This window comes from Typha latifolia, chromosome 15 (genome assembly GCF_019914945.1).
Source record: "Typha latifolia isolate L0001 chromosome 15, TyphaL0001v2, whole genome shotgun sequence".
Classification (NCBI taxonomy): Eukaryota; Viridiplantae; Streptophyta; class Magnoliopsida; order Poales; family Typhaceae; genus Typha; species Typha latifolia.
Window position 1 is genome coordinate 1,139,589 of NC_133100.1, and position 22,682 is coordinate 1,162,270.

The window sequence follows — 22,682 nt, forward strand, 5'->3', positions numbered from 1 at the left end:
AGTTATCTCCAGTGGTTGGTGGGCCGACACTGACCATATTGTAATGCTCTTTCTCGCACCTACTCTCCTCTCACATCTCCAATTTGAGAGGAGAGAAAAGAAGCAAAACTTTGATAAATAAATATTAGTCATTGCTTCTCATGTGATTAAGTTTACGGATTAGTTTAATTCCTCCATATTGTGCCTCCCCCTGTTGTCACCTCCCCTAGCTGCCCACAAATATATTCTCTCTCTCTCTCTCTCTCTCTCTCTCTCTCTCTCTCTCTCTCTCTCTCTCTCTCTCTCTCTCTCTCTCTCTCTCCTCTCTCTCTCTCTCTCTCTCTCTCTCTCTCTCTCTCTCTCTCTCTCTCTCTCTCTCTCTCTCTCTCTCTCTCTCTCTCTCTCTCTCTCTCTCTCTCTCTCTCTCTCTCTCTCTCTCTCTCTCTCTCTCTCTCTCTCTCTCTCTCTCTCTCTCTCTCTCTCTCTCTCTCTCTCTCTCTCTCTCTCTCTCTCTCTCTCTCTCTCTCTCTCTCTCTCTCTCCTCCATTTGGCCTTTATCATGTCACTCATTATGTAATCTTATCTTTTATGAAAAGCATGTAGACTAGGATGATTCGCTAATATTCGAAATTACATCTGAAACACAAAAGAGATGAGATAAAGCGATGACTCTTTGACACAAACTTCACATCTGATTGCTACTTAATTTAATCTAACCTACCAAACAGACGTATATATAATTAGGCTAATACTGCATTCTCTTTTTAGTGAAAGTGAAATTATAGATCAACGGTTTTTCACGCAAAGTTATAATCTAATAATAATAGATAATAGACTAAGAATATATCCAAACTGAGAATCACCTACTTTGGTTGCGAATTGCTTTCACTCACATATTTCTTTTAAGACTACTCACTTAAGGCTATTTTTCTTCTTAAGAATGGAGAAATTCTGTAGATAATGTAGGTGAATGCATTCCATCCTCTTATGTAATTTCCATTAATTTATTCCAAGCTTGCAAGTGGAGGGAATATTATTTTGTCACTATCATCTCCATATAAAATTCATCAAAAGATTTCTCTCCACTAAAAGTGAATGGAGCCATTTCCTTGTGATGTAGGGGGGTGTAGACTTATTCAAATGCTTCCACATCTAGAGAAATTATTGGGGTGGTCTAAGCTCATCTCACCACTAGTTGATCAAAGTTGGACCACTTGTTGCTGGCTGCTAGGATTATATCTATGCCTTTTATTAATGAATAGATAGGTGGTAAAATCTGGTTCACCAAGTCTTGGTAAGGGCTGGACCACCCAATAGATTCTCAAACCTCTAAATAATACCTCATATTTGTTTTCTTTCCTTAGTCTCTTTAGAATTTTTTGTCTGGGATAATTACACTGACTCCTGATGCCATAGATAAAAATAAAACTGAAAAGACCAAAATACTCCCATAAGAAGGTAATATTATTTTAGTAAACTAAAATTCTTCTCTTCTTCTCTCTAGGATATAAGAGTAAAAATGTCAATGTTTCGAAATATTTTTAGTAGTTTAGTTGATCTATATATTTGTAAGTAAAAAAAAAAGGGTGGTAATTCGAGGTAACCTTTTTCACTTTCTATTTGCCCATAAAAATGTTGAAGTGTTTATATATGTTAATGATGTAATATATATTGCTAATCTATTATCCAACAACTTAGTTTTTGGGTCAATGGTTATCTAACATAAGATTCAAAGCTAGTTTTTCTAAATTTGCGGGTTTAAACTTTATTAACCTAATTTTATTCTGTGATCAGCGGCATTCACCTCTCTTGGTGGATGAGCTGGTTGATATATATTATTAGTCTATTATCTAACTTTTTAAGTCAATAGGTATTTAGCAACATAAACTATTGACTTTGGTGTGTCCCATATTAAGAAGAGCAAAAAGATTTATATATACCTTTAAACCCTTGTCTAATAGCCCCATGTCTCCAAAATTTTTGGGTGGTAGCTAATAATTGACTAGTCCCAACATTATCTTGATGGTATTAATATATATGAAGAAAAAAACCAATTGAAACTTATCATATATATATATATATATATTGTTCTATAAAAAGATGGGATAATTACACTGTAACTCTATAAATTTTTTAGAAAAAACCTCTAATTTTTTTGGTGTTAACAAAATATATCAAATAACTATTTAATCTTTACTGTTCTGCTATCTTTTTTCTCTGAAATAAAAATAAAATAATCTTTGGAGGCATACATTTGATCAACAAACACTCACTCAATAATTTAGCCAAAAAAAAATATTTCAAAGGTTTTTTATATTTAAGGAGTTAATGTGTTACATAGAAATTAACAATACCTCAGGAGAGTCTTAGTGTAATTATCTTTATATATATATATATATATATATATAATATGAATGAATAATTTTTATGAAAAATAATTTTTTTAGTAAAATATTATTTAGTGATCTGGAGACATCTATCCCCACGGATTAGTGGGAGTCAGCAGAGGAAAAAAATAATCTTTTTTTTTTCTTCTTGTTCCAAGAAAAATGATATTTCTGGTAAAATAGTACTAAATTAGAACATTTTCTAAATCAGGGAGTATGTCTCTGCCTGGCTCTCTTATCTCATCTCCTTTAAATTCTCTCCATCTTTTACCCCCCATCTCTCTCTCTCTCTCTCCCTTCCACCATATCGTTGCCAAGGTCTAAGGAGCTCTTCGGAAGAGAGAAAAAAAAACCCATCTTTTAGGTATATAACCTCACATAGATCTTCTTCTGTAACTCTTTCTCTGCAATATTTTCTTCATCCCCTTCTGGTTGGAGGTAGTTCCTCTTGTCGGTTCCAGATTTTGATCATCCCAAAATGTTGCTCTCTTGGGCAATCTTGAAATCATGATAAAAATCTGGACTTTTGTTGATATGTGCTGATCTAGATGAAATTTTCTAACTTGTTTAGATGTTTGTCATTCAAAATTTTGACTTGATAAGCTAGATCTGTTGTAATACAATTCCCTAAGCAAATCTCGTAAATTTCCCTGTTTCTTTACTAGTGATTACAACGAAAAGGAAGTCCTCTTCTGATCTTTTAGCGGAGCTTTAATCTCTTCTCGCCTTTTATTTTCCCCTCTAATCTGCATTGTGGTAAATTTTCAATATCTCTTTTGTTTTTCTTTTGAGTTCTGAAAGTACAAATTCGAATTGGAATTTCTAATTTGACACTCGGAATTTATATGAGATTAATGTTCGTTATTTTTTCGAGATATCTTATGTTGTCTTTGTATTGATGTATATGACTTGATAGGGCTACACATCTTGAATTTATAAGTTCTGGTTTCCAGTTTGAATTAGATACAACATAATGTGACAATTATATGCCTCTTCTTTTCTTTAACTATTGACATATGCCTTTTCTTTTGGAGTATTTGATTTTTTTTTAGTACTTGTTCAGAATCCTTATTTTTAATGCATAAAGGAAATTAGTGTCTTTTATGCTTCGTGGCTACATGTCTGAATTATGAATTTAGCCATAGTACAAGGAATACTTTTTTGCATCTCTGTTTCTTGAATTAACCTCTCAGGCTGTGGTGTTAAAGCATTTAAGCAAAGGGTATGTTAATCCGTAGTCTTCTTACATTTGTAGAGAATTATTCTGATTTCTGAATAGATTTGACCTTTCGATCAGTGACAGATGTACAACACGTCTCATATCATTTTTCATTTCTTAATCAAATATCATCGAGATCTAAACAGTTTTTTTCTTCTTATGGCAAGACATGATTTGATGTCAACTTTGCCTTTTGCCTAATTTTAAGTGTTGCTAGATAACTCCAAGTACTTAGAGAGCTGAAGAATTGATAAATATAAGTAATATATAAGTATATATTCCACTAGATGATAATAGGAACGAGAATTACATTTTACATAACAAGTAATGATATTCCAATTTTGTTTTGTTGTAGCTGATTCAACTTACAGAGGATGGAGGCTACTGGAGGCTAAATACTATTAAAGGTCCATGGGCTTTGGTAAATCTTTCTCTCTCCCCCTCCTGTGTTTTCGTAGTTACAGTGTCACACATATGGTTCTCATTGTTCCTCTGATATTTATCTTCCATAGGTATTGGGTCAATGTTTGGAAGAAAGAACAATTCCGATAGTGTTAACCAGAATATTAGTGCCCTCAAACTAGTTGAGAGTATATATTGCAAAAGCTGCCACTCGCGAATGGCAACAGCAAGGACAAAATCTAAAGCATCATCAATATTCAAGCACCAAACTTCAGCAACTTTCAAACCGTTGTCTCTCAAAATTCCTATAAGTGATGGATATCACGAATTTCTCTGCTTAACTTACTGCCACTTATAATATATTCAGACAACGTTATTGCTCTCTCCAGTTAAAGAGGTCGATTAAGTGAGCAGAAAGGATATGTTCCTAATCTGCAAATTTCTAAGCAGCTGAGATTTCCAATTCCTGGATCTTGGTGTGCAAAAAATGCTTGCTGAATCGGAGATGTGCCTCCACGGTAAATTGCAGCAAAACACTGCAAGTCATTCCAAAGTTAACGCTGGGTTTCTTCCACATGCACAACATGAATTTTACTGCCCTTTAATACCTGGGTTACCTGATGATGTCGCAAAGTTATGCCTTGCACTAGTTCCCCGGTGTCATTTCCCTCTTATGGGTTCTGTCTGCAAGCGCTGGGAATCATTCATCCAGAGCAAGGAGTTCATCACTGTAAGGAAGGAGGCTGGAAATCTTGAGGAGTGGATTTATATCTTAACTGGTGATACAAAAGGAGAAGGCAGCCATTGGGAGGTCTTAGACTGCTCTGGAAACCAACATCAGGTCCTTCCACCAATGCCTGGTCCAGTAAAAGCTGGTTTTGGAGTAGTTGCTCTTGACGGAAAGATTCTGATCATGGGTGGTTATTCAGTTGATGTTGGTAAAGAATGTGTTTCTGATGATGTATATCAATTCGATTCTCACCTCAATAGGTATTCCGTTATCTTTTATTCACTTTTGTGTTCGTCAATTACGAACAATCCATGCATTTTCTTGTTGGCATTTGTTTCTCCTTAGCATAGCTTTTGGATAACATATAATTTTAACTCTATCCAGTTGCCCCATGGTAGTAAGTTTATTGTGTGCACTCCAATGCTCCTTACTTTAAGCATATATTTTCTACTTTTCCTTTAGTTATTTCTAAATTCAGGAAATATCAGATTAAATTTTGCGAGAAATGTCGGCTCAAATTTAATTTAACAGAATTCTCTTCTTAACTTCAACCTAATACTTGATGCATACTCATCTTTCCCTTTTATCTGACTATTTTCTTGTGAACTCGTGTGACCTAAGCTTGGTATACCCTTAGATATGATATTCTGCAATGGATCATGTTTTCTGTGCTTGATTTTCTCATGAATAATATTTAGAACTTACAACTGTGGTAGTGGCTTTTGTGCTCTCTTGATTTCGTATACTTGTATCTACCTTGCCATTCAAGTCATTGACTAGAATTACCTTTTCTTTTTCAGATGGAGCATGCTTGCTAAGATGAATAATGCTCGCTACGACTTTGCCTGTGCTGAGGTCAATGGCGTAGTGTATGCTGTTGGTGGCTATGGAGCCGATGGCGATAGTTTATCAAGTGTTGAAGTTTACTCCCCACTCAAGAACCAATGGACCTTGATTGAAAGTCTTCGCAAGCCAAGGTGGGGTTGCTTCGCATGCAGCTCCGAAGGCCAGCTCTACGTCATGGGTGGGCGTTCCAGCTTCACGATCGGCAATTCTAGATATGTTGACATATACAACCCTGCATCCCACACTTGGTGCCAGATGAAGAATGGCTGTGTTATGGTCACTACACATGCTGTGCTGGGTAAGAAGCTATTCTGCATGGAGTGGAAGAACCAGCGAGAGCTGGCGATATTTAATCCATGCGACAACTCATGGAAGAAGGTTTCAGTGCCACTCACAGGCAGTTCGGCAATCAAATTCCGGTTCGGTATACTCGACGGTAAGCTGTTGCTCTTCTCTGTGAAGGAAGAAACTGGCTATCAGACATTGCTTTACGATCCAGAAGCTCCGGTGGGATCGGAATGGCACACGTCGTCGCTTAAGCCTTCTGGCTTGTGCTTGTGCAGTGTGACCATCAAGACATAAAGATTTGCATATTAAACTTCATATTGCTGCTTAGGGTGAGAGTGCGATGCTATTATTTGTGGTTATTTACCTTCCAATAAACAAAATCGGACTTGGTTTTGTTCTTCTTGCTGACAATGCTATGAGTTGTGCTACATTCTCTTTGTAGTGATGAATGGTTTATTTCATTGTCTGGTTATTCCTTTTGTTAAGTGATGATGGTTATTCTAAGTTGGTGCACTCACGACTCACCAGCACCAACTTAGAATAAAAAGTGAAATATTTCTTCTATTTTAAATAATATTTAAATGATCTATCTCTCTTTATTTTTTTCTAAGATAATTTTTGAGATTAAACAATGAAACTTTTGCTTTAAAAACTCAGGTATGTTTCAAGTTGCACTATTTTATGTTTATATTGCAAATTCTTTTTATTTCACTATTTTTTAATCGACTTGTCTGTACCTTATTTTTAAAAAATTTCTGACAACTCTATTTTTTATTTAATAAAATATAGAGAAATAATAAAAGCATGTTCTCTATTTATACACAAAATATAGAATATGTTGAAGAGAAACTCTTTCTTAGGTGAAATTGAGTGTTAAAAAATAGGTGTGGCCATTTTTTAATTTTACTTTTGAATTCATTAATTTTATTTAATATTTGCCTATAATTTTAGTGTTCTAGAAATTTAATTTAATTATATTTTAGTTTAAATCAAAGTTTGATTTAATTTTACAGTTAAAATTAATTTTAATTTTTTTTTTGAGAGAGAAAGCCTGTAGGCATATACTTTGTGTAATAAATATGTGTAAAAAAATAGGGCGACGATCATTTAACACAAGCCTCACACTTTACAAGCTTCTAAAAATAATATAGCGATAGAAACATAAATATAATACAACGCATAACCCTAGCAACCTACAAACAGATATAAAAATATAAAAATAAAAAAATAACCAAATTGGATGCCGTGGAGGCAGGTAGATCCAATGTGGTAGCCATGGCCGGACCTCGGATCCGACGGTGGAGCGAGAAGGATCGAACCATGGCCGAAGAAGTAACGGCTAACGACAAGCGCAACTCAAATCCGGCTAGGGGGTGAAGGAGTGTATGTAATTTGTAAATAATAAGAAGAGAGGGTTTTATTTATAATATGGTCATAATGCCTGTATGCACTACAGTCGACAGAGCGTTATTTATAATATTCTCTTTTGAAAAAAGTGGCAAGTTTACAATGAGCCCCCTTAAATAACATAAATCACTAAAACATATTACAGCTAGCCTAGCAGCACCTTTTTAACGCTCGAAGCACTGAAAGTGAGCAGCGAAAGCCTTCTTCCCCGGCGGGGCCAAGAATGTTCGGCACCCCTTCTTCGGCGCCGGCTTTCGGCACTCCTTCTTCGGCGCCGGCTTTCGGGGCAGCCCCTTCGACGCCGGCTTTCGGAACTCCTTCTCTGAATCCACCTTTTGGTACCCCTTCCCCGGCGCCGGCTTTCGGAACCCCCTCCTCGGCGCCGGCTTTTGGAACACCGCCGACTCCATCTTTCTCCATCCCCTCCGCTTTTCCCTCATCCTCCTCCCCTTCCCCTTTCTTCTCCCAGCAACCGCAACAACCATCCCCTTCATTAGGGTTTCAGCCTTCTCCTTCCCCATTTGCCAATGCCCAGATCACTACCCAGATGGCCCCGGTTGCGCCTCTCCCGCTCTCCCTCGCCGATCGTGACATCCAGGTACTCAATTCTTGGTTCTAGTAATTATAAACCCTAAGATTAATCCTTTCTGATGGTTTGGTTTGTTTCTATTAGGCGATCGTGGACGCTTACAGGGAGGAACCAGGGAACCCCAAATACGCGTTCCGGGTATGCTTCTTTCTCAGTTTGTCGTTTGTTCTGCTTGCAAGATTTGATTTTGACGGTTTCCCGCCACTCTTAGGGTCGATGTGGTTGATGGGTTTCTTTTCTTTTTTGCAGCATTTGTTGTTCAGTGTGACGGAGCCCTCGGCGAGGGTGAAACCTGTTGGTGCATCGGATGTGAGTTTGCTGTCTCGTTTACTTGATTCGTTTTGTTCTGCGATTGGTGTAGGATTGTTGGGATTATCTTTGAATTTAGATTATGTGGGCGGAGGCGATGGGGAAGCTCGAGGGAATGGAGAGTTCGGATCGGGAGAGGCTGTGGCCGCAGCTTGTTCAGGGGTTTAGAGATTTGTCTGCGCGCCTTAAGGTACCGAAAAGAACAAATTTTCTTTATTGTCTCATTCTTGATTGAAATGGATTGCTATTTTTGGAGGTATGCTTGGGATTGTTCAAAAGGTTTTGGCTTTGACACTTCTAAAACATCTCGAGAGACTCTACAACCACGCTAACCTTTGTCCCTATTGTGTTGTTTCGTTTAGTGATGCGCTCTTGCTTTTTTTGCAGCAGCACAATGTTATCCTTTTGATTCTATTGATCCAGTATTGTGAACATGAAGAAGTACTATTGTAGTTGGTACTTAAGAGTTAGGTTATGCTTATTCTTTTGCGCATAGGTCAAGATTGTTTAATATTCTTTCTTTTTGCATAGAGTCAGCATGGTTGAGACCAACAAATCATACTCTGTTCTTCCATTTGTTTTCTTCGGTGCATACAGTTGCTGTTGTTGTCACTGGTAAACTTTATCTTATTCTTTGGTTCTCTATTTCATTAGAAACCAATCCTTGTGATAATACAAGTTAGATTAACATTCTTAAGGAATAATATGCAAGCAACCCATTTATGTGCAACATCTATCCATAGTATGAATGAGTTTGCTGGAGATAGCAAATTGGGTTAAGCTCCTATGCCTACGTACTATAATGCAATTGTATGGTGGTTGGATGTGACGCAATCAACAACGCTGGCTGTCCAGAAAGAATGTCTCACAAATTATGGTATAAGATAGAATGATAGATATAAATGTCCTTGATATAGGAGATGGAAAATGAAATTATGACAATTCTGTTGGATTCTTCCAAGGGAGGAGAAGGACCAGTTAATTTTAATATGGGTTTTGGATCCGGTCGGATCCGGCCCGTTAATATTAACAAGTTTCAGATCCATTTTGATTGAACAACCGAAACAGATCCAAAATTGCTTGTTTTGGTCTGATCTGGCCGAAACTACTGGGTGGCCTGATCTGTTTCAGGAGATCCTGATCAGGATTGATTATAACTTCCTCGCATCCTTGAACATGTACACAGCTACCACATCCCACATCTTTTAATGTTCTGGAAAGAAAACATGCTCCTAGGAGTAAGAGTTAGGGAAGACTTTCACTACTATTTGACTTTGGGCGCAAATATGATATTGTCCCAGTGTAGGTAAGTGAAATTGTTTAAGTCTGATAGAAGATTTCAGTGGATAATTATTGTTGAAATACTATGTTGTTTTGATAGGATTTCAAATGGTGGTGAAAGATTCTTTACTAGGAATGCATCACAGTTTACTTTTACACAGTCTAACTGACCTTATGCAAATTGGTTCTCTTTATATTTCAGAGGATTATTCTAAGAAGGTTGAGAGGAAAATTGTTCAGCTTATTCACTCCAGTAATTATATTACGTCAAGACTGATAATTGCAATGTTCATAAATCTATTTTTTTCTTTCTGTTCTTCTCCCCTAAAATATTCTTCTCTTTTCATGCCCTTCAGATATTTTATATACATTTATCGTATGCTTATTGGATGGAAACTTGTAAATTTATCTGACATTATTGCATCATAGACTCGGCATTGGCTTTTCAGGCCTGTGAGTGGACCTAAGCATTTACTTCCAACCTATTTGTTCGTGATAGAACTTATAATGATGCTTGGCTCTATAGATTACTTGAAAGTTCCTTGGATTGTCCAACCTTTAAAGTTTAAACAAAAAGCTTAGTTAAAAAATTATTTCAAGGACCTGACCTTATCTCTGATTTTCAAACTCAAATGTCTCTTTAGCCTAAACCTCTCTCTCCACATACACCCTAGATGTTTTTATCTGTCCAACATACTTCCCAACAGGTAGCTGTTGCACCATAGTTGATTCCAGTAGTCTTGTCTTTGTTTGGCTTTCTTCTCTGATCAACTACGTTTTTACTACTCTTTTAAATATCTCTAGCTGGAGGGTTCCACAACAAATATTGAAGCAATGGATACATGAAATACAAATCTCTCTAGTTTTTTAAGGTGGGGGCAGATAGTCAACCTAAATTGGTCAAGTCAATGTATCAAATATAGGGGTTGACCCACTTCTTTTCATTCCCACCTAAACATCATGCTTGGTGTTTGATAGTAGAGGTAAGAATTGCAAATCCAACAACTCCAAGCAAGAAGGAGATGGTTATGAGCTGCACACACTTTAATTAGGTTCAGAAGATGGGTAAGAGATGATGATCTAAGTCAGGTTAGGATGTTGTTGCTACTAAGTGAAAGCCTCAAAATTAGGTGACAAGTTCAAGAAACTGTCTTTATATTTGGGCAGTAGGTTCAAGGAATCCTTTGTTAATCAAGATCCTACACTGAGTTGGTAGGGAGATCGGAGGATTGGGATTATAGGAAAACTGAGGATCTTAATATCCATGAAGAAAATAAAAAGAAACTGTAATATAGTTCTTACTTCTTAAAGTACATCCCTTTTCCAAGTAGAACATTTTACCAAAACATTAGAAAATAGATTGGAAAATAAAATATAAGAAGTAAAGCTATGACTAAGTTGCTTTCTTTGCTTACTGGAAAGAAAATGCTATAGAAGAGTTCCAACTGAAGGAATGTCTGCAGTCAAGGTACTTTGGCAGCCTTTCTTTGGTGCCAAATTGTTCATGGGCTGCCAAGTACTCAGATTGCAATATATTCTTGCAGTTAGTGCTGCAAACAATTTTTCTGCCTACAAGAATGACATCTTACAGTTTGGTGGCTTGGTGGCTTGCTAGAGACCTTTGATCAACCTATCCGTGAGAGGAAGTGAGGAATGATGGACTCTTAGAGAAGCATTGTGTCAGAAGCCGTAGGAGTGGAAAGGTTGCATGGTTCCACACCTATGACAGGCCACCGTTGTCTCTTCCATGCCATTGGGATGAAGGGGTTTTTTCTTGATATCCATTCCCAAAGAAGGGATGCTGGGTTCATACCTCTTAAAGAATTTGCAGAAAGTTTTGGATTTCTCATATTGTTTCACTATGGAAAGATCATAATTATTGGATAATGGCTGGGGATGGGATTTTTCATCAATGATTTTCCATGTTTCATCATTTTTTACCATTTAGGTTTGTATTTGAACATGTAAGAAGTTGATGGCTTTGAGATTTCAATATTCTATCAATGATCTTCTGTATAGGTTTGCATCTGAAATTAATTTTTTGCCTTGCTTGGTTACGTGTAAGGAAATTTTGATTAGTGGATCGAAGTGGGGTGCTATTCATGCATAAGCATGATCCTTATTGTCCATCCACTAATGGCATATGGTTGAGTGTATATGATAACCTGTGTGATGAATTGTCATTTTAATGGGGTGATAGTTTTAACTTTTGAATCATGTAGTTACAGAGCTAGTTTGATTTTGTTTTTCTTCAAATATCTGAAGTGAATCATCTCTCAGCTGCTAACACCTTAATTAGCCAATTGCCTAATTCTTGAGCTGCATGTTGGTGGCTGGTGGTAAATCAATTTATTTTGACCTTAACTAGTTTGGGTAAAGGCATCTATTCATTTTCATTGGCTTTTTGCTGCAGCTTCAAGATGAGGTCATTGTTTCAGATGCCGAAAGGTTACGGATGACCCATGCTAATGTCAAAATGGTAATATGTTGTCATGCATTTTTTTGATGTAGGCATGACAGTAGTAGATTTTGGCTTAAATTGTTAAGGTTAACTGCAGCTTCAAAGGCATTTCCAAGCAGATACTGTTCCATGGATTCAAAGGTTAAAGCAAAAAGAGCAGGTTATCCAACGGCGTCTTCTGAGGGTGGGAAAGCACTTCTCCTTTAGTTCTTATGCTTCTTTATGCATTTCTGGCTTATGATGTTTTGTGTACTGCTGAAAAAGATCATGAGAATAGTGGAGGCATTGGAAGGCAAGGGTTTTCGCATGCCATTGACCAAGGACGAAGTTGAGTTGTCTGAAAAATTGGATGCTATAGCAAGACGGGTTAGTTCTAGTCCTAATGTTTCATTTTATTAGCCAGCCATCCTTTATCTTAAATCTTGTCTTCTATATGGACCTCCAGATAAAAGGACCTGGTGCAGAATTGTCCAAGCGAGTTTATAATCTTCTATCAATATCTCGTGTTCTTGCTAATAGCAATGGTTCAGGTGGTCCTATCTATGTTCATGGTTCTACCAAGATTCAAGAGCAAAGCCTTGCTGAACTACAGGAGGTTAGGAGATCATGTTTTACATCAAATATTGGCTAAACATGTTCCAAAACTTACAAGCATGTATATATATTGTACAACTAGGTCCTCCAACAGCAGACTGAAGCAATTGCCAGGTTGGGTAATGTACTCAAGAGGGATACCAGGGACATGGAAATCATTATGTCTGAGAATTCAGATATGCTAGAAGATGGAGGTGGAAGGCGGACTTTGAAGAACTAAAAGATGATAATTTCGGACTGAGAAAATAATATGGAAGATTACAGATACTCTTTTCACTCAATCCTTTCCACACCTCAGATTAGGTTCGGGAAAAACTGACTTAGACTGCAGAGGAATGAACAAGCTTCTGCAACTCAGAGGGTCCCCCTAACAGCTCTAATCCCCAAGATTTATGGATATTGTGTTAAAATTTGGGGCCGTTTTCTGAATTTGGCCCTTGTAGTCTTGAGCACATTTGAACAATTTTCTTATTTCTTCTTCTTTATGAGTTACTAAATTGTTCAACTAGTTGTGGAATCTTATGCGGGCTCAGTCTTTTTCTATATCTACTAATTGTACAAGATCTGATTGGAAGTTCCTTGAGTATGATTTGGCTCAATGGATCTAAAAGGATAGCTCAGTTACTGTACCCATTCGATTAACCCTAGTTGCAGGTAAAACTCTTCAAGGCAATGAAACTAAATGAGAAAAACACATGAGATTTGTTAATCCAGAATTTGCCATGTTACAGGTAAGTATAGCTGCCTTGATCTGGGCAGTTCCATCATACTTATAGGATATTTCCTTTTCTAATCTATTTCTCCACATCCATGTTATGGACCGATTGAATCCATCCACAACAAGGGTATGCTTTGATATTAAATTATTACAAATTGATTATGGTCAATCCGTAATAAGGGTTTACTTTGATACCAAATTATTACAGACCGACTAGAATCAATCCGCAACAAAGGGGTTTAGGTTTGGATAGATGTAGTTGACGGTGGTGCCAAAGGTGGAAGATGGTGGAGCACGGTGGAGAGAGAGGATGATAAAGGGAGATTAATTTATTTACTCTTAGCTTACACGACTCGAATTAGAATTTACTTTAAAAGATTTATATGACTTAATTAGGACTTGTCTTAAAAGTTTACATAAACTTAATTAAACTTAATTTAAATATTTATTTGACTTAACTAAACTAGTCTTAAGGGTAAAGATAAATATAAATTAATTAAAAAATAAATAGACTTAATTTATGAGACCAAAATTTTTATGAGGTGATTCAATCAGACCCGGATCACATAAATCCGAAATATAATGCATAACTGATTGTTAATTTTATAAGAGCTATTCCATCTCAATTCTGTTTGAAGCTCCTCTAACTGCTTATTAGAGCAATTGATAAATAAATCTTTTCAGAGTTCCTTGCCTGTCTTCTTTGTTCAGATTTTGTTCTGTAAAAGATGGACAACACCTACTTGCTTCTTTACAGTATGTTGAACAACATCAAGGTTTTTTAATTTTATTTTTCCCTTTGTTTTGCAAAGAACTGTATGCAGAGTTGCTCTACATTGATATTTCATCAGAGTTCTACAAACGAGCTTGAAATCTTCTAACTGGCAAGTTGATTTGGGGGTTTCAGTAACAAAACATGGAAATTCTTTATGAGGGGCTTCAGAGCTAATTAGCTTCTAGTTGTCTTCATTTTAATTATCTAAATTACAATATCTTGCCAAATGCTTATTTAGAGATCAGTAAAAGGACATCCTACTTCATTTTATCCTTGGGTTTTACATGAAGAAGCTAGTGCTTTTTTTTTCTTTACATGAAGAGGGTAATGTTATTGCTATTTCAGTGGCAATCCATTTGAATTATTATTTGAGGGAAGCAAATGCTTGCCATCATACAAGAAAATGTCAGCAAAGAATAAGATGTTTGAGTGATATGCTAGTTATTGATTGGTTAGTTTAAATCATCAAATTACTGAATTATAATTGTCATATCTCATTATAAATCAAGACAGTAATACTGGGGCAAAAAACAGCACAGGTTACAAGTTCACCATAGCAATTTATGGATTAATTGAGATGCCATATTCCCACTATCTTTAAGAAAAGAAAAAGGAAAACAAGCACAGAACCCTGGTGCAATATCTTGTACAACTAAAGGCAGCACAAACATAAAGATGAGGGTATATATATATATATATATATATATATATATATTCAGATAGAAAATCTAAGAATAACTTTCAATTTTTCATAGAGTGCAAAGACCCATCTCCCTGCCTAAACACTCCACAGTCCACAATTAACAAAGAATTTGAATCTTTTGAGGCAATATATGTAGGTTTCCCTGTGTAATATAGTTCTTGAATCTGTATATGAAAAAGATCAACAGATTTATCTTCTAGCCTGTTCACTCAACAGTGGTGGCTTTCTGCTTCCTCTCCTTGTTGCTACGACTTGAACCGAAGCTTGGCATGCAACATTGCGTGCTCTTCTGTTGCTTCTCTCTCCTCTCCTTGAGATCTTTCTTTGGAGATACCTCACCACTGGAAGTAGAGTGAGTTGGAGAGAGATAAGGAGCCACATTTGATGATCTAGGAATTTGCTCAGAGTTCTCCCGGAGGAGTTCAGCAAGTTTCTGTATTCTATCACTTGGTGGAGACTGTCCAGATTGAGTGTTAGGAATAGTTTTCAGTGAAGTGGTCTGATTGTTTGGAGTACTACCTGTTGAAGGTGTTGATTCTGACAAAAGAGTTGCACAATTAAGACATAAAGATGTTGCTATAAATTTCAGAATTAAAGTCTGTCTCTTTATCGAATTTAATTTGATGACATATACCTCCATGGATACTGTAGAAATCTTCTTCGCGATCGGAGTCTAAGCGAGACTGTGATTCAAAGAATGATTCTTCTTTGCTACCTGGTGGAAGTAGTAATTAATGGTGAAAATTATGGACAGCCAGATAGATGAAAAATGCTATGCTTATATACTGAACCTTGGTCATGAAACAGAAATTGGCAAATATTAGAACTGACATGTGTCCTAGATATACTCTTTGCCAAGAGTAAGATCAAATAGATGAATATTCGCTGACTAATCCACAAAATATATAATTTTGGTGTACCACCATTGAGGATGGACTGAATTAATCTCTATAGCTTTTTCCACCTCTTTTTGTATTAAAAGTAAATTCAACAGCATAACCTGATGAAGAACTCTGAATCATTTTACCTTGCTTTATATTTATTCAAGTCATTGCACTCAAAATATTCTTCAATTATTCACATCAATAAATAATGGCCAAATGTAGATATATCAAATTATCAAAGCATTATTGTTTTTTTTTCTTTTTAAGAAGAATTATCAAAGCATTATTGTCAAGAATCAAAGAATGCATGTCTCAGTGCATCCTTTGAACTCTTTGAAACAGGAAGACCATCAAGCTACATCATTGTGGAGTACAAGATGAAGGGAGATCAACACATTAGAATGATCATACCTGAATCATGGTTTTTCTCACTGAAACTCCTGCCTTTGGATGTGGATGAAATGGAGCTCCTTTCACTCTTTGAGCCTTTGCCAATGCGAAACTTCATTGCGGAATATGAGTCTTTGCAGGCCGAGATGGAGGATATGAGAATTAAAATATATGCATTGCAAGACGCAGGAAAGATCTGATCCCTAAAGATAATTAGAAAGAGGTAGAAGACTCGAAGACAAGTACAATTTGTAGAACTTTCGTTTCTTGTTTTACTCAACTATGTAATAATAATTTATAGAAAACTAATTTTCTTTTACTCAACTATGTAATTCATAATTTATCATTATACTAATAAGAAATTCCAAATTTTCTCAAATAAAATGTTAGCAGGAAGGGGTTACAGAGTAATTAACCTCATTGAATGTTTTCAGACTGTTAATTTGTGACAAGAATTTATACTTCTACACTGATCTTTAATTAAATTATTCAAGAAGATGTGCCTGACCACTTAGGGATTATCTATTACTGTCATCATTTAATATTTAAGAAATATGAATGGATTTAGTCTTTGTTTTAATTAATCGCTATTGGGAGGATGAACAACTGGTACAAGAAGAATATGACTTGGTACTTCGGGTTTTTCTGGACCTACATGAATATTATTAAATTTTGTTGATAAAAGAATAGCAAAAAGTCTTGGGAAAGTGCAAGGCACATATGGACAATATTTAATTATTAAATAATGAGTTTTAAGTAATTGACAGCCCTGTCGATGTAGTGTTTTGAAACAGTAAAATGTGGAAATTCTCATTTCTCAAACTGAATTTTGTTGTGATATTAAAGTATACAGACAGCAATTGCAATCATAAATTTGTAGCAATCACAATAAGTATGACAAACTTTAGCTTTATACTGTTACAATCATAAGTAACTATAAGTTCAGACCTACATATTGATGAAGAAAATCTTTCATGGCGTAATTATAGAAATACATGTTTACCTGATAATTTAGTTGAGAGTGGGTTCCTGTTTAAGTCAACCATTAATTAGAGAAAATAAGACTTGAGATAGCTCAAAGAAAGACTGTTCTTATTACAATGATAGGATGGTTAAGGGCAGGAAACAAAGAGACTGTTCACATTTATGAGCATCAGATATGAATAAAAGGATTTGTACAGTGCAGATGATTGAAGTTCATACAGATCAGGGGCGTTTTTTTGAGTTCTCTCTGATGCACCATATAAGAAGATACATGTATCAATTCTAATTTCTGATTCCCTTGGACTACCATTATCAAGTGGAGGAATAACAAATATTTGTTCTGTAAATATTTTTGCTATTAAGAGAATCATAATTTTTCTATTTCATTCAAGTCCAATTGACATACATGGATAGTGGTCTCAGGAAAAAAATTGATATTTTATTTTCGACAGGCAACGATTAAATCTCTATTTTCTGGCACAATAATTTACAAAGTTGACAATCTTCCCGTACATTGTAAACTCAACAGATTTTTCTTTGGATCCTGCTAAATCTTTCCATTGTTTACAGGTTACCTGCTGATATCACAGTCTGAGTGAAATCTAGCATCAAGAAGCTCATCTGGAACTCTATGAATTTATTTCTCACAAAAGAGCGCCAAAATCCCCACATGAGCATCTTCCATCCTTGAATTTGTGAAGCCTTTTGCTGTCCCGGACAATTATTTCTCTTTCTGTAAGTAGTGAAAAGAACTTTATAGAGCTATGGCAGTCCCTACACATGGTGATATTCTTAATAACTCGTATTGGTGCACCTGCTGACATGTTTATTAACGCAAATGCAACAGCTAATCTTTCACTGTGGTGTTTAATGGAACCAAGTGCCTTACCTTCGTCCTCTTCATCAGATAATTCTACACTTTTATAAGGTACATATCCAAATCCTTTTGCTCTCTCAAGAAAATTCTCCAACAACTCATACATCTCAGCACTTTGAACATGGGATCTGTCATCAGCTCTGAAGAAATATACCTTGTCTTTGACAGTAATCCAGCTCCTATCCCTAATACTTCCAATTTTCTCATCTTTCATCAGCTTCCTCACTCTTGAGACATCATGCCATCTCTCTGCTGATATATACATGTTAAGCAGCAACACATATGTCTCAATTCCTTTAGGCTTGAGCTCGAGTAACCTATCAGCAGCATAAAAACCTAGTTCCATATTCCCGTGGCTCCGGCATCCAGCAATTAGGATAGACCATATAATCTCATTGGGTTCAAAATCCATCCTCTTCACAAAAGTGAATGCATCTTCCAATCGTCCCAACCTCACAAACATATCAACCATACATGCGTAGTGGTCCATAACAGGCTTGATGCCGTACTCATTCTTCATCATGTTGAAATAGTATTCAGCTTCATCAACCATACCAGCATGGCTGCATGCCGAGAGGACACCCACAAAGGTGACCTGGTTTGGCCTCACTCCAGCAAATATCATGTCCTCGAAAAGCTGAATTGCTTCCTCGGATCGACCATGCTGAGAATATCCTGTGAGCATAGAAGTCCAAGAAATAAGAGTCCTTCTTGGCATCTCAATAAAAGCCTTAGTTGCTTTCTCAATGGAGCCACATTTGTTATACATGTTAACCAACGCACTGCTCACGACAACATCTGATAAAAAACCTGTTTTTATTGTTTGAGCATGGATTTGCTCACCCTGTTCTAAGGCCACAAGGCCACTGCAAATGGTTAGGACGCTCGAGAAGCTGAAAAGATCAGGTTTCAGACCTGAACCATTTAGCTTGAGGAATATCTTGAGTGCTTCCATTCCACTAGAATGAGCTGAGGTATCATCCTTCGCAAAATTCATCATCTGCGCATGCCCAGCTATCATTGCATTCCATGTGATCAGACTGACAGTCTCCATATCATCAAATAATCTCCTTGCTTCTTCAATTTCCCCACCCTTCAGATATAGGTACATCACTGAATTCTTCACTGGAATATTCGATTCACATCCGAATTTGATGCAGAAGGAATGGATTTGCTTGCCAAGACCCAGATCTTGTGCTACAGAGCACAAGCTCAACGCACTAGTCAACGTGAACTCATTTGGCTCAACATTTTCCAAAAGCATTTCGACAAACAGTGTCAAACCCAACTCAGCATCACCATTATCACCGCAGGCAGATATGATCGTCGTCCAGGAGATCACATTCTTATCTGGGATTTTTTCAAAAGCTCTCAAGGCAGATTCCATGCTTCCACATTTGGAATACAAACTGCAGAGAGAGTTCCCCATACTCGTGTTGGACAATATTCCATACTTTATCATGTAACCATGAACTTGCTTGCCGAGATCAATAGAAAACAGAGCGCAGCAAGCACTCAAGACAGCTCCTAATGTGTAATTGGTAGGGTATACTCCTGACTCCAATAGTTCAACGAATACTTGAATAGCAGACTCCGGCTGAGAATTGTGAACATAGCCAGTGATAACAGCCGTCCAAGTGACGATATTCCGGTTCGGTGTTTTGTCAAATAGCTTGCGAGCATGGCCAGCCACCCCACATTTCATATATACATTGATGAGAGATGTAGCTACAAACAGGTCTTCATGGGTTCCAGTCTTTATAATGTGCGCATGAAGGAGTTCGGCATCGGATACTGACTTGGTATCGATGCATTGCTGCAGGAGAGGGACATATGGAGCAGACTCAACATGGGTTCCTTCCTTTAAAATGTTAAGTGCTTCTCTGGCATCCAAAGTTTGCGGTAAAATCTCGGAGCCACTCTCTGGTGTCGAAGGGCTTCTCTGATAAGAAGCACTCTGCTACAAAGACAACATTTTTTTTTTGTGGAAGAATTACGCACTAAATCAGTAACGGGTATGAGAACAACTTGGATTGATGGGCATTCCCAAAATCTCAACTTTAAGCCGGAGATCAGAAGATCATTACCTTTTCGAGAGAAAGAGAGTTAGAAGAGAGCTTTCGGAGGTCAGGATCGAGCTTCTGGAGTGTGGTGCCAGTGATGGCAAGGGAAGGTAGAGAAGCCATTAAAAGAAAGAGAGAAGAGTATAGGAAGAGGCGGAGGAGGACGAGAAGAAGAGAAGAAGTGACATCATAACACTAACGCATTTGGATTCTTCTTCCTTGCGTGAATCTTATCTTTCCCTTTGGTTTTTTCGCATTGGATCTTCCTCTTGTGGTGAGGAAGGAGTCTTAACCCCAAGTTTATGAGATAAGGCTTCGAGTGTTTTGTATTGCTTCTTGTGGTGTGGAGGGAAGAGAGAGGTTGGTAGTTAAAACTCGAAGGCACGAAAGCTGATCGTCTACATGCGCGAGTGCAGGAATTTCCTGCAGTTGGTGCAACTTGGCAGATTATGATGCTTAATTAGTTAATCATTTTTTCTAGATAACCACCTACCTTTTGGATTTATTGCAAACAACCTCTCTCCTTCTTAAATTTTTACAAATAGGCTCCCCTTTTATAGTATTTTGGATTTTGTTTACATAATTGCCACTGTAAACTTTCAAAATATCATAATTGCCATCGGACATTTTTGTGCTTCATTCTGTTAGGTAAATCTAATTAATCATGATTAAAACATAACTTAGATCTAAATAAAACTATTTTGCCCTTATATAACTTATTAAAAATAGTTTAAAAAGCTTATCCAATATTATACTCAATATCATAATACAATAAAATACATCTTGTTTTAGTGAGATAAAATTTGTTGATAAATATTTTTACACCTTAAACTTTAAAAAGGGGTACTTCAATCACTTATATGTGTCTATTAATTTTAATAATAATTTGTTAGAAATATTTATTAAAATTAATCATAATGACAGATCTAAAAGAGTCAAAAAAAAAAAAATAGTGGCAATTTTGATATTTTAAAGAATGCAACAACATCTATGATATTTTAAAAGTCCATAGTATTTTTTACCAAAAAAGTGGACCAAGCTAGGGGTGCCAACCGGGTCGAGTTATGTGGGTTCGAGTCAGATCATATTCAGGTCGAGTCAACTTCACCATAACACGAATACAATTCGATTAATAAACAAAACGGATTGCATTTAGTAGACACGAATATACCCCGATTATTAAATTTGGGTAACATAACACGATTCGTCTAACCCATTTATCCTATATAAAATTCAATATTTATTAATTTATTTAATATAAATAGTGTATTATACAAAAATAATATATTTTCTAACTCAAAACTCATACAACATATAAATTACAATTCTAATAATTTACCATAACATAAATCCATACAACAAGTTTTAGTTCCAACTCTCAAATCTAATAATCCTTTAATAATTAGAACAAAGTTTAAAGTTTACAATCCATTACAAATTAAAAATAGTTTGAAATAAATAAACAATAATATTAAGCCCTCTATTTTATTGTCCAAAGATCGTGACCCTCTCAAAAAGATCAAAAGAGAATGTAAATAATTAAGTTATAAAATAGAGAGAAAGATTCTCGTACCAAACATCAATATTAAATATATAAGATATACACGGTGAGAAACATAATATAAAAATTATTAAAAAAAAAAGTGCATAGATTATAATTGATCTTTTTCTTAATGGTTACCAAAGATCTCAGGCTAAATTGTACCTTGGAATTGTTCATCCTCTTAACTGATAGGCTTACATCCTTTGCAGCAACCTCAATTTTTTTTATTCTCATCTACCGAATGCACTGAGCCAAGTTTCGTTTTCTACTTGTCATCGATTTGACAAAATTAGCTTACAGTAGAAAATGATAGAGATAAAAGTAGAAATCAGAATTTGAAATACCTGCTCCTGAAAAAGACCAGACAAATCTAGGTCAGTGGACATTGCTATATGTTGGAAAGCATTGATAAACCTCTCGGATTTTCCATTTCCTGTCTGGCTTGTTCTCTCCTGCATATCAATCTAGGTTGAGATTTTTATGTTTGTTTATTAATGGCTAGAGAAAAAAGAAGGAAAGCTATGTGTCATAGAAAGAAAAATAATTTTAGTACTTACAGTAATCCTTTCAAGTGTTCTTCTATTGATACCATCTGCATCATCATTTTCATCATTTTCAATTGCAAACAAAGGCTTGTAATCCTCTCGAAACCATCCATCATCGAGATCTCTGCTATTGTAGCCCGCTATTGTGAGAAAGAATGTAAGCTTCTTTCTTAACTAAAGAGATGCATCATTTTCCTATTGAAGAAAATAAATCTCATGAAGCTTGAAGTATACTTCAAAAGGATTTCAGAAGGTACCCTTATAGGAAATGGATCCAAAATCCTCGAAATAAGCTTCCTTTGCGAGGTTGATGGTGAGCGGCAAATCTATTAGGAGGGGTGCCATGCGACACCCCTCGTGCCACGTGCCGGTACGCCACCGACATGGCACGGCCATCCATGATTCTAATATCTTCTAAACTTCTACCAACTAGAGCTTTAGGGATTAGGGTGAGTAGTTGGTGAGGAGGCCCTCACGTTGCAACAACGCCGACGCACTGGATGCGGCCATCTTTCTATCTTCGGCGAGCTGCGTGGTGTGAAGCTATAGAGGGGCTGCTGTAGGAGCTTAACTTGATGCTCCGGATAATAGAGGGCTACCCTCCTCTTGTGTTCGCCGGAGCGAGGAAGTTAGAGGAAAGACTCGCAGAGACAGCCACAGAATGGGCCTTCTTGCTCCAAAGAGGAGACTGCGGCTCGATGGATCACT

General features: G+C 36.5%; 3 protein-coding genes across 4 annotated transcripts; 2 read left to right on the forward strand and 1 right to left on the reverse strand.

Annotated features, from left to right (window-relative positions):
- Positions 1-2,465: 2,465 nt before the first annotated feature.
- Positions 2,466-6,323, forward strand: LOC140802352 (F-box/kelch-repeat protein At1g67480-like). The gene is made up of 4 exons (XM_073157853.1): positions 2,466-2,730; positions 3,941-4,006; positions 4,098-4,977; positions 5,518-6,323. Exons 3-4 carry the CDS (start codon positions 4,475-4,477, stop codon positions 6,143-6,145), a joined length of 1,131 nt encoding a protein of 376 aa, XP_073013954.1. The 5' UTR covers positions 2,466-2,730; positions 3,941-4,006; positions 4,098-4,474; the 3' UTR covers positions 6,146-6,323.
- Positions 6,324-7,404: 1,081 nt separating this feature from the next.
- LOC140802281 (nuclear pore complex protein NUP54) lies at positions 7,405-13,066 on the forward strand. The gene is made up of 9 exons (XM_073157750.1): positions 7,405-7,856; positions 7,932-7,985; positions 8,097-8,156; positions 8,236-8,346; positions 11,851-11,916; positions 11,996-12,082; positions 12,163-12,264; positions 12,344-12,493; positions 12,575-13,066. Exons 1-9 carry the CDS (start codon positions 7,482-7,484, stop codon positions 12,710-12,712), a joined length of 1,143 nt encoding a protein of 380 aa, XP_073013851.1. The 5' UTR covers positions 7,405-7,481; the 3' UTR covers positions 12,713-13,066.
- A 4,229-nt stretch (positions 13,067-17,295) lies between these two features.
- On the reverse strand, positions 17,296-20,248 carry LOC140801617 (putative pentatricopeptide repeat-containing protein At5g52630). Of its 2 annotated transcripts, none has more exons than XM_073156814.1 (2): positions 19,911-20,248; positions 17,296-19,780 (listed from the first exon to the last, which is right to left on the reverse strand). In XM_073156814.1, the coding sequence occupies exons 1-2, from the start codon at positions 20,007-20,009 to the stop codon at positions 17,591-17,593; spliced, it is 2,289 nt and encodes a 762-aa protein (XP_073012915.1). In that variant the 5' UTR covers positions 20,010-20,248; the 3' UTR covers positions 17,296-17,590. The 2 variants fall into 2 exon arrangements, with proteins under 2 accessions (XP_073012915.1, XP_073012914.1); XM_073156813.1 differs by having other exon boundaries at positions 17,296-19,783.
- Positions 20,249-22,682: the final 2,434 nt, after the last annotated feature.